Raw genomic sequence first — 12,580 nt, forward strand, 5'->3', positions numbered from 1 at the left:
CATGAATTCAGAGATGTACTGCAAAATACTGAAAGAGAAGATGCTACCATCTCTCCACGCCTAGGTCGCTGAGCACTCTTTCAACATGATAATGACCCAAAGCATACATCCAAGGCCACTGCTGTATTTCTGAGGAAGAACTGAGTAAATGTGATTCAGTGTCCAAGCATGTCACCCGACCTCAACCCAATAGAACATCTGTGGGGAGTTCTGGAAAGACAGGTCGAGCATCATTCTCCATCCAGCATCCAGGCTCTGAAAGAGCTCATTCTCCAAGAATGGAGAAAAATAGAGGAAGCAGTATGTTACCAACTTGTTCACGCTATGCCTAGAAGAGATGATGTTGTTCTGAAAAATCATGGAGGCCATTCAAAATATTAGATTTGGTGGAATTTGTCGTAGGGTGTATTCATTTTTGCAAAACCTCTTTTGAATGAAATGTATTTTCTTATCCTAAAGGTGTTGGTGACCAGCCTTTTATGTTCAGAATAAAATAAAGGTTTAATAAAACATCTTTGTCAAAATTCCGCTAATTGTTCTGGTGTTCACTGAGAATTGCTTAAAAATCGTAATTTTCGAAGGGGGTGTACTCATTAATGCTGACTGAGTACTATATATATACTGTATATATATATATATGTTTCTGTAGAAAATGCAAAAAAAATAAATAAATGCTTAAAACCATTATGGATATGAAAATGTAAATTTTTTACAAAGTTAACATGTTTTAAAATAAACTTTTAATGATTTCTCATTTTTATCACCTTGGACAACCATTTTATCACCTTATTTGTCAGTGACCCACATACCACTTGTGTGCTCTATTCCAAGTTTTCTGAAGCCATGCTTTAGCTTTGTATGTAAAATAAATAAATTTAAATCGTTATTCATTGAAAATCTTTCCCCTCCACCACACCTTTCACAAAATTATTGAACTGTCTTTAAATTTATGTACCAAAAAAGATGTGTAAAAAGGAGCAGAGAGCGCTACATTAATTGATAAGTGAAAGACATAATCCAAAATGAAAAATTCTATTTTAATAAGGAAAAACAAACTTGCAAGAATTGTGGCATATGTATAATTCTATGAAAGACTGGTGTTCAAATTCGGCTGTAACTGTGGTGATTTCTGAGGAATTCTGCGGGTCTTCAAATGAACAATTTTGCATTACTGCCTGTAACACACTTCGTTCGGCAATGGAGGAGTCAGGAGACAGCGAAGCAGGTTTGAGGTCAGTTTAATTCCTATTCTTACACAAACGATGGTAACCGTCAATAATTCAGAGTAACGCATCAACAATGTCAGCTTTCAGGGTTCTCTCTCTCTCCCTCTCTGGGCACTCGGCGTTTCTTTTATGTCTCGCTCCGCATCACTATAACAAGACACCGGTGTTAGGGTTAATTACAAACCAGGTGACAAGCCTTACCGCCCTCTCTCTCTCCCCCGCAGACCGACACATGACCACGTCCCCACGCCACACTGCCATATTTATTTATCGTCTGCTGCTAGTCTAAATGATTTAGGTGCAGACTACACTAGTTTTTGTGTCTGAAGAAGTGCATAGGTTTGCTTAAGTTTGCCTGTCTGTCAACGTCATAAGAGCGAATTCAAAATGAAATGCTTCATGTAATGGAAATATATGAGGCTCCGCAGCTGAAAGCCATTGTCTCATAGGTATACAGTATATTACAGCAGAGGCAAATGGTTGTGGGTACACAATCATACAAATACACAAGTATGGAAATATCTCTAAATCTCTTTTGCTATATACTACCTAGGTCTGGATAGAAAGACACACAGGCCTTGAAATGAGAGCCGTCTCTGGCTGTTTGACTCTGATTGGTTGTTTTAAACAAGCACCAGCTGGTAATATGGGGTATAAAGAGCGAGAGTCACTCAGACCATTTCCTTGAAAGTCTTTTGAAAAGAAGGAGACTGTAGAAGTGCCTGCAGAAAAAACTGAATTGATTTAATAAAGAATAAGCAGAAGGAATGCAAAGAATCAGAGGTCCTTACATTATTGCTCATTTGTGAAATTCAGCGTGGACCCACTGCTTGCTGTAAGTCTCAGTCTTCTCTGTCTGTGGTCTGGAGTTTCGATCTTAATATGTTGAGAGATCTCTGCTGAGGTTTACATTAGACCTACTTTTGAATAATTAAAAATGCGTCTTCTCTTTGGGCAACAAGACAGTGGGGCTATGTCATCAGAAAAGAAGAAAAAATATTTTTCCACTGTAAAAAATTTGAATCGAGATTATTGAGATCTCTTGCATGTTAGACATGAGCTTTTGTTGTACAATCTGAAGAAAAAAGTAAAAAAATAAAAAAAGGTAAAAGGATTCAGATATGTACAGTGAGAGAGAGAGAGAGCTGTCATGTATTTCTGTGTTTGGCTTCTGTTGGCTTCTAGCTGGCAGTCTCTCAGAGGAGTTTAACCACTGGAGACTTGCTGGCTGGTTTTTAAGACGTCTTGTGCCTGTTTACAAGTACAGCACATTCTCATATTCTTACTCCCTTAGGGTTTGATCCAATTAAGCCTCTGGGAATTTGGTGGAGTAGGTTTGTGGGTTATCTCTACTGTTTTCTGTTTTTAATATCTGCTTTTATTTAATTTGTTTAGATATATCTTTTAATCTTTAAGTTTTATTTTTTAAACTAACTAAATTTATTTGAATTCCATAGTTTTTAAAGGAGAAGTGTGTAATTTGTGTCACTCGGGGCATCAAAATAAATTGCAAAAACTATGACCGGTTTTCCAAAAGGTTTCCCGAACCTCACTCCCCTGTCATCTATTCTTCTCCAAACAGGTAGTCCCGCTCCCAACTCATGCATTTGTTTGAGCAAAAGTTGACATGTCGGACAATCAAATAAAAAGAGCAATGTTTGAATTGTGCTACAGTGTTTACATTCCACAGGAAGTCAACTCTTGAGGAAGTTATCAAGAAAATGTATTGCACACTTCAGATCATCAGCATGTACAGTATGACAGCATTCAGTTCCAAAACAAAAACTCAAGGGAGAAGTGTAATGAAGTGTAATGTAAAGAAATGTGCCTGCTGAAAGTGTATGAAAGTATATTAATGATAAATGTCTTTGAAACAAAAAAGCAGAATGTCAAATTAGTTTACTTTAATTGTCCATGGCAGCTGGCCAGGTCCTCTCCCTGTTGCTCCCGAAGCCTAGTAGCAGAGAGTGAAGATTGTGCTTCTACTGTTTTTCCTGAATGCCAGGAAATGAGGAATGCGAAGGTTGAATTTCCAACCTAATTTTAACCATTTAAATTTTAGAGGCAAATTTGTAAGGCGAAATATAATGGACAGAATATTACCTGTTGAATAATAAAGATGTATAAATATAAAAAAATACAGAATATTTTGAACTGAACTTTGGAAGGTGAATATTTATTATTTAATTTTTAATGACGTTTTCAATTGAAATATTCACGGCTTTAATATACCAATATACCCTATAACCAAATGAAATTGCATGCCCAAAAAAAATGCAAGCACTGTTAATGCAATTTGTTTATTTTTTCAATTCAGCGTTGTTATTTTTTTTATTTATTTTTTATTTTTCAAAGTCATTTATCATTAAAATACTTCTATAATAGTGTAATTTATTTTCACAAGCTGTATGTGTTATTTTAGCATCTTCTTTACCAAAGAAATTATGCAAATGAGTTATTCCACCAATGTGATCCATGCACATGAATGGGCTCAAATAGTGCATTTGACTACACCACACATCTGGATATATGCTAGGTTATGATGACCTTCTCCATCTTTTGATCATCATTTGATGAATTGCAGGAATGATCTATAGAAAAAGCACAGAAACATCTCTGTTAAATTAAATTCCGTTTACCATCTGCTCTTTGTGCAATTTGGCACAATCTTTGATAAGCCAAAGTGCAGATAGCTCCTGGTTAAACTGGATTGCAATTGGTTGCGCTGGAAAAAGTTTTGTGAATTTAGTGGTTTCCCCTGTTGTGTTGATCCCTTGTAGAGCATCAAGGCAGATGATTCTTACAAGCGGTGTATAGAAACTGGTACACAGTTTAATTATGTATCTCTCACACTTTTCCCTCTCTGTTTTTCAGGTGTGTTGTATCTGCAGTATGGAGATGACACAAAGCAGATCCGAATGCCTAATGAAATAACGAGTGCAGATACAGTCAGAGCTCTGTTCGTTAGTGCCTTCCCTCATCAGCTCAACATGAAGATGCTGGAATCACCCAGCACCGCCATCTATGTCAAAGATGAGACGAGGAATGTGTACTATGAACTCAATGATGTCAGGTGAGAAATTGTTAGTTACAGCCTCCTTAAAACGCATTTTAAAACTTTTTTGTCCCTGAGGTCCACTTATAATGTTAGTAGTGTTTTAAAAGTTTCGCTTTTAAAATTTTAATTGGCATGGCATCTTAAAAATGTTTCACTAGTTGTTCGAGACCACAGTGAGATGATGCATTGTTCAAAAGATGTCCATCTAGCACGAAAAACAGATGAACGGACGCAATCACATGTTCTTTGTGAACAGCCCCTCTTTATTTTTATCTCTCGTCACTACTTGGCGACATTGATTGAGCAAAGAAAGTGTTTAAGTAGGTATTGATGTGTTGCTGTAGAAGTTCTGAACAAGTAATTTTTGCAGCTTGGATTCAAAATGTGCTCTTTTTCCAATGGGGAGACATTTTCGAGTTCTCAAATATTAATGTCTCATTTCATGACCCCTTTAAAGTTTGAACACTTGTCCTCCTTCCTTGTTCCACATTGCCTGCTTCCTATTTTTCGGTGACATCACTCATCACAGGAAGTGACCTGCTCTGAGGTCCAATTGCACTTCTTTTTTACCTTTTCCTGGAGAACCAACTCAATAATCAAATCTCACATGCTTTTATTTTACAGATTCTTAAAAAATGTGCAGCTTTTAAAGGAATAGTTCACTCAGAAATTAACAATCTGTCATCATTTTCTCACCCTCTTGTGGTTCATACCTGCATGAATTTCTTCCTCAGCGAAACCCAAAAGCAGTTATTTTTTCAGAAATTTGACACTGCTTTTTTCCTCCATATGATTGCTTTGTGTGACGAACAGAATTAAATGAATGAAGTCATTTTTTGGTGCAAATTGTCAAATGTCCCTCTAGGACTGGGCAATATGACTACAATTCTGTATCAAAGTATTTATCATTTTATATCATGGTAACAGTATATTTCAAATATTAGAACATCATAATATTAGTTAACATGTTAACGCATGCAATTAATAAAAAAAACTTTAACACGTAATTTTTTTTAAATCGAGATTAACGCATTTACCATTAATAAAGCATTAACTAGCATATACAATGTTTGGAAAGTTGCGGAACATTTGTGACGTGTCCACCTGGAGTCATTTTACTGACGCACACACCACAAAACACACACAACGGTGTTTTCATGTCAGTGATCAAATGATGGAGAAAGGATTTCTTGATGCTATTTGTTGTACAAAACAAGCCCAGATGAGACTTGTGACAGAAATACCTCTGTAAGGTGCAATTTAATTACCACAGAAGCAAATCAAGTCTTAACTATCACGGAAATGCAGAATGAGACGTTGTTTGCAAGCGCTTTTCATGTGGAGTTCAAAGTGGCACCAGATGCTGACATAGATGCCCTGATGCAAATTGCAAAACATATGTGTTTTGTTTTCTTTCCTAAGAAGGAAATAAGTGCATTTAACCAGAAAATAAGTTTATAGAGAGTAAAATTTCAGCACTTTCAAATTCAACGATTAATTGTAAATGTAAATTATACAGTTAATCGCAATTAAAATTTGTAATCGTCTGACAGCACTAGTGTACTTATTAAATAACCATGTGATAAGGGTGTACAGTATACTGTGAGCAAAAATCATATAGTGACATTGTTGAAATGTATGCTCAAAGATATACATGTTGAAAATTGCCTACACATTTTGATTGAAAGTGAATCAAAAACATCTGAAAAAGTTATGAAAGTTGTTATTACTTAAAACTATGTCCAAAGTGGCCTTATGATAGTCATGTCAGTTGCAATGAAACTATTTATTAATTAAAAATAATATTTGATCTTTTCTATCTACTATAGCTTCGTTTTTTCAGTCCAAGCCAAAAATGAGGCTTCTCATTTCTCAGTTTAAGCGTTTGGTTTGATTCTGAAGCTAACCCCCTCCATCACATATATGTTTTGGATTTAGCCTTCCATTAGATACTGGAAACCTTCTTTGAAAAAAAAAGTTCCTCACTCAAAACTATTGTATGGCTTTAGAAGACTTGAAATATAGTGCACATGTCAGATGGACTACTTTAATGGTGCTTTTTTTTTTTTTTTTCCTTTTGGAGCTTTACAGCCGCAGTCCCCATTCACTGTTATATTATGTAAAAAAGCTAAGACATTTCTTAAAACAAACATGTTTAAAATACCTCTTTTTGTGTTTCATGGTAAAAAATGAAGTCATACGGGTTTGAAACGACTTGAGATTTCAGAATTTTAATTTCTTTGTGTACTATACCTTTTATATGAATCTAAAAATCTTCACACTAAAACATTTTGGAGACCAAAGATAATCTAGCCACACTCACTCGCGTTCACATTAACTGAACCTATTTTGAACTAGATTTTATTTTAATAGAATTGCAGTCAATCTTCAAAGAGTGACAGCCTATTTTTTCTGCCTTTAAACTTGTAAACATGACTATCTCTCATATCACTCACCAGCAAAGCTAATATTAACATTCCACTTATGCCACACTTCAAACAAACACTCCCACATTTCTTTCTCTCCTGTTCTCTCTGTTCTTTCGTCTTTCCCTCCACCCTCAGCCACTCTTTCAGCTCATATGTTTGCACTTCTCCATTGGTTTCCATTGGCTATTCATTGGAATTAATAACTTTTTGTTGGGAATAAGCTTTTAAAGAACAGATCCGTGTCAAATTAGATTAATAATTTTATTGGAAGCTTCAAATGTGCTGAGTTATGATGAATAGCAAATTGTCCCTCATAGAGACTTTGTTCAGAATATCCTGTCAACAGAGGAGCAGTCCTTTTCCTTATATTACCATGATGATGCAACTTGTACTTTGAGATGGCTCCTTTTTCTTTTATCAAGGCTGTAAATCTGAATTATAGTCACATGACCAGATATCAGAATTAGTAAGAAAAACACGTCATTTTGACACATATTATGAAGTAACCCAGGCAGACAGAAACATGGTTGCTCGCTAGGAAAATACAAACTTTGAAACTTTAGAATGGATAGTTAATGTTTTGGCTCATTGCCAGCTTAGTAAATTATTCTTGGACATTAACAGACATCTCGGACACAATGGATCCTGTCTCCGCAGATCACCATAGTTTTTCACCTTTGTCGCAAATGTCTCGCTCGGACTCGCCTTTGTTGCCTTATTCTCGAAATTCCCTCGACCTCACTCGCTGTCACTCTCCTCTCTCACGCGTTGATGTCCCTTCTCCCTTTTTGCACCCTTTGGTGGCAGAGCTGAGGGGCCGATCTTCAGTACGCCACAAACGGCCCCTTTCGGACGGTGAGATTTGGTCTGTATATCTAAACAATGTTGATTTCTCTCCACGCAGGAGCATCACAGATCACTCTTGCCTGAAGGTGTACCACAAAGACCCAGCGCAAGCCTTCAGTCATGGAGCCCGCCCAAGCAATGGGGATGCAAGGGTGAGTTCTAACCTACTAGTTTTCACTTCAAGAAGGCTTAATGGAGAGTTAATTTCATTAAAGCTTGCATAACTGATGGACTAATGTAGTAAGAGTGGCTTTTTTGTGTATTTGGTCTGCAGATTGTGAAATTCTTATTGAAAACTTCGTTTAATCAGCCTCATTCTGTTCCAAACCTGTATGCTTTCTTTCTTCCGTGGAACACAAAATAGGGTATTTTGAAGAGTCTACGAGCTGATCTTTTCCATACATGCTGTCATGTCAATTTAATTAAGGACAAAAAGCACTGAAAAGGAGTTCATACAATTCATTCGCAATATTAAATATAATAATTAATATTTAATAACATGTCCATCGTAGCTCTCAAATATAATTCGCACTTCCACATTTTCAAACTTGGTGTGTCACAGTAATTTCCAAAAAGTTAAGCATCATTGACATCAAACCTGGCACATGCACCCATGTTAGATATGCACAAATGTAAATGAGAGAATTAAAGCTTATTGTATTCCACAGAAGTAAGAAAGTCATATGAGTTTGGAATGCCATGAAAATGAGTAAATGATCAAATCATTTTTGGGTGAACTTTTCATTTAATCATTGGGATCTAAATACTCTAAAAACCTTCAGCCTTTTTGGTAAACCCCCTTTCATGCTGCAAGTCATAACAGATTCCTATTTCTCAAGCAAAGCAGTAGATAAAAGATATGTAATAGCTCATGGAGTTTGGTGCAACCGAGAGATCTGATTGGCTGGTTTCTGTCATGTCCACGTAAAAACATTTGCCATTTTTTGTCTTTCACAAAAGTTTGAATGGAGGGCATTATTTAAATAACAGGTCCCTTCCCAGTATCCCATATTCTGTTCAGCTGTCTCCAGGGGTCCCTCTGCTCTTCACAGTTAGAGTCACCCCCACCCCGGTCACCCCATCCAATCCTTTCATGTCCGTTTTTGTCCCGCGGGCCTAATTTCAGGGGGATTGGATCAGGATTGAAGCAGAAGTGGTGGAAGCACTGAAAAGAAAGCAAAGGCTTTTTCCTAGTTCCTTTTCCTTTCATAATCCCCTCTAATCTCTTGCCATGCCGGTCTTGTTTGTTTGCCGGTGATGTAACGGAAATTAGATCGCAAGCCTTTTATTTTCTCCATGTGTTTCCCTAAATTTAACAAGGTAGCCCCAGACTTTTGTCTGCAGTAATCCCCGTCCTGGGTTTGACTGGACCGCACGGTTAATATGCATTTGATTAGACTTTTTACACAGTGCCACAAGAGCTCTTAAGTGAACTTTTTAAATATATTTTGTTTGATTTTTGTTTCTAGGCATATTAACACTTGTGTCGCTGTTATAGAAGTATGTGTACAAAGTTAGAAGTTGGAAGGTGCATTGATTCAATCGTTTCCGTGTCCAAGAGGATTAAAATACATGTTGTTATAACTTATTGTCTTAGAAATACATAGAGTGAGAGAGAGAATGCGATGGAGAACGAGTACAAAATATGGAACAATCTGCTCTTTGACAATGGAGTAAGAACTAGTTGTTCAGGATGTTGGATATGTTCACAGAAAGTGTCAATTGTTGTCGTATTGGCAGTTTGAAAAAAGTAACTGCATTAAAAGTAATTTATACGTTTTTCGTCTTTTTATGGCTTTGAGACTTAAGTTTTGTGCATTCACACTTTGTATTTAGAAATATGTGTGACTGTAGATGTGCTTGAACTTTAATCTTCAAAGTTGCAAATTAGGACAGTAGTTATAAATGTATCAGTGCAAGGAATGTATAATAAGCTAAAACTGACAAGACGTGTTAAGGTGGACAGGGCATTTTTTAAAAGTCTGTTCCACCTTACAGTTATTGCATAACACCAATCAAGGCTTTAAGTTTCAAACAAGCTCTCACATGCTGTGCCATGTGACTAACACGGATCACAAGTTTGATGCCCAACCCATGCCGTGTGCTGATAAAAACATATTTTGCCTCGTGTTTTGTGACTCTTGGGTTTGTTTGGTTAGCTAAACAAAAATGTTTCGCCGTCTTTGGTTTGATTAAATGGCTCTTCTAACTATATACCTGCAAGTTAGATGCTTATTCTACTGTAAATGGTTAGTCAGCTAACACTGGTTGGAAAAATAAAAGAAGAAATTACACTGTTATGGGTGCAGATACTGTATATGATGCACTTTTGCTCTGATTAGGGTTGGGGAAGTCACTTCACAAAGTAATCAGTGAATAATAATTTTTCCAAATTGTAATGAGATTGAATTACTTAATCATGTTAGGGGCCATTCACACCAATTGTTTTGCATCCTTCTTTGCTGTTTTTCAATTGTTTTTCTATGTAAAAATGTGCTATGGACATATTTGACCGTTGCGCCAGTTTCTTTACCTTTGACCGCTTCTTTAAAACAAGCAAAAATCTGGAATACAGTGAGGCACTTACAGTGGAAGTGAATAGCCAATCTGTAAACAACAAAATACTCACTATTTCAAAAGTATAACCACAAGATGTAAACAATATGTGTGTTAATGTGATTTTTGTGTAAGAAAATCACTTACTAACCATTTCTGTGTAAAGTTAAAGTTATAGTGTACTTCGTTGCCATGATGATGTAATTCAACAACCCCTAAAATGACTGTAAAATGACTGTAAAATGACTTTACAGGTCAAATAACACATGAGTTTTAACAGAAGAATTAATGTAAATGCTTTTATAACATTATAAGCTTCACATTTCTGCCTCTAAACCTTCCAAAACTTGGCCCCATTTACTTTCATTATGAGTGCCCAGATTTGTGCTTTTTTAAAGAAAATGGGGGATGTTGTTGAAAATAATTTTTTGGTAATCAGCATTATGCCACAACTGCTGTTGATTAAGCTTAACTTGTATTGAACCCAGAATATTCCTTTAATATGATTGCTAAAAATAACTGGAAATTAAAGGGAAAAGTAATGTTATTACAGTTACTTTGTAACATGTTACACCCCACAGTATACCTAATATAAATACCAACATCCACACTAGCTAATCTAAATTTTAGCAATAAGGTTTGTGTTTTTAAGTTTGTATGAGCCTCTAAAGTTACCTACAGATGTAATATTTAGTGTTTGCATTGGCATTTACAGAGTTTAAGAATTTAGTGTGTTTCTGTGGGGTGTGTATGTGTGTGTTTTTTCCACATTTATATATGTGTTGGTCTGCAAATGTGCCAAAGTTATGTGATACAATGGGATTTGTCTGTAAAACTCTGTGTAGAGGACTTTCATCTATCCTCAGCCAATCAGGATGCAGGACATTCTAAGCAAAACCCTTTCATGTCACATGAGAGTCATTCCAATTCTTCGCCATTGAAAAAAGGAAACATTCAATATCAACACATATCAGTGGATCTCCATTAACAAACATCTGTACACCCATGAAACCTGAGCAAGAATCAATATGCCAAGGAAAACTTTCGGACATGTAGACCTAATTGTTTGTTGATGTGTAATGTAAGACACGTGCGGTTAATGGTTTATTGACTTTGTCAGGCATGAATGAATAAACGACATATTGTATAAATATGGAAATGTATCCAATGGGGAGGAAAAATTACCTGCAAATCTCACAGTATAATCGTGTTTGTTTCTGTAATTGAAATATGGCAGTGGAGTTTGGTTGGAGGTCAGAACACACCCACACATACACACACATACACACACTCGCACACAAGATGTGGACCACATTTGTTATTATTGTAACTGTCTGGGGACAAGAGATCCATTATGCTTTCATCCAGAGCTTTATACTGGAGTACACAGACACACTCTCACATGTGCATGAACAAACACACACACACACACACACACACACACACACACACACACACACAGTAACACATGATCTGCCCTTCTCAGTAAAAGCAGGCATGGAGATACTTAGACAGTCTTAAGAGACTAATCAAATAAGCTCTGCACCTGTTCAAACACATTTTTGTGTGTGTCTGTGGATGAGTGAGAGAAAAAAAGAGTGAAAGAAAGGGAAATCAACTTACAAATGTCTTACTTGTAGTTGGTTCTAAAAGTGTTTACAATGGGACTGCAAGCTTGCAATGTGTTTGCAAAGCATTCTCATCTGCATACATGTGTAGAGTACACTCAAAGAGTGTAACAGACAAAAAGTGCAAGAGCCACATGTCTTTCTGTTGAACGTCCAACAGATGTTTTTACTTGTGTGATTTAATGGGATTGTTGTAACAGAAGTGTAGAGATCAAGAACTGAATCTGTGTGTATCCGTTCATACACAGACACATGTCTGTGCTCACATGCATGCAACCATGTGTGTGTGTGTCCTAGTGTCAGTCTGTTAAAACAGCAAGCGGATCTTTGTGCAACGTACCTGACCGCATTTTACAGCGGACCGTTAATTTGAACCAGACCTATAAATGAGCTTTACAGTCTGCTGAATTCAACTCAAACTTTTGACTCTCGATACAACGTCTGGTCCACTCTGCAGATTATTTTGGCTAAGAGTCATCCACTTAGATAGAAAGAAACCTGCATGAAAGCGATCAACTACAGTTTGATTTGTTTTTAACGTGCCATTTAGGGGCAGGTAATTCTTAAAAATGTATCATGCCACAATGGATCCTTTTCACAGACTGTGCTGACTCATTTATGCCTTATTTAGCTGTGTAAATTAAGCCAACTTTTTGATATTTTCATTTTTTTTTATTATTTCATGTAAAATATGACAATAAATTTGCCATCTTTCTCTCTTCTGACTGCCGTAATCCATCTGTTATTTTTTTTTCCTCTTTTGGATAGTCGTGGAAATTTAAAAGCAGATAAATGTTTTGCTGTTTGTTGCAAATGGGAACGTAAATATTATATTTG

General features: G+C 36.4%; 1 protein-coding gene across 9 annotated transcripts in view; it reads left to right on the forward strand.

Annotated features, from left to right (window-relative positions):
* The window catches only part of LOC127634072 (sickle tail protein homolog), a 167,422-nt gene that overhangs the window by 121,936 nt on the left and 32,906 nt on the right, over positions 1-12,580 (forward strand). For 8 of the 9 annotated variants that reach the window (XM_052113489.1, XM_052113490.1, XM_052113494.1 and 5 more), the window contains 2 exons: positions 4,101-4,299; positions 7,618-7,711. In XM_052113489.1, coding sequence (XP_051969449.1) covers positions 4,101-4,299; positions 7,618-7,711 — 293 coding nt within the window. Of the gene's footprint in view, positions 1-1,925; positions 2,062-4,100; positions 4,300-7,617; positions 7,712-12,580 lie in introns of those variants that run through there. The other variant, XM_052113493.1, reaches the window with a different exon arrangement.

Source organism: Xyrauchen texanus, chromosome 41, assembly GCF_025860055.1.
Source record: "Xyrauchen texanus isolate HMW12.3.18 chromosome 41, RBS_HiC_50CHRs, whole genome shotgun sequence".
Classification (NCBI taxonomy): Eukaryota; Metazoa; Chordata; class Actinopteri; order Cypriniformes; family Catostomidae; genus Xyrauchen; species Xyrauchen texanus.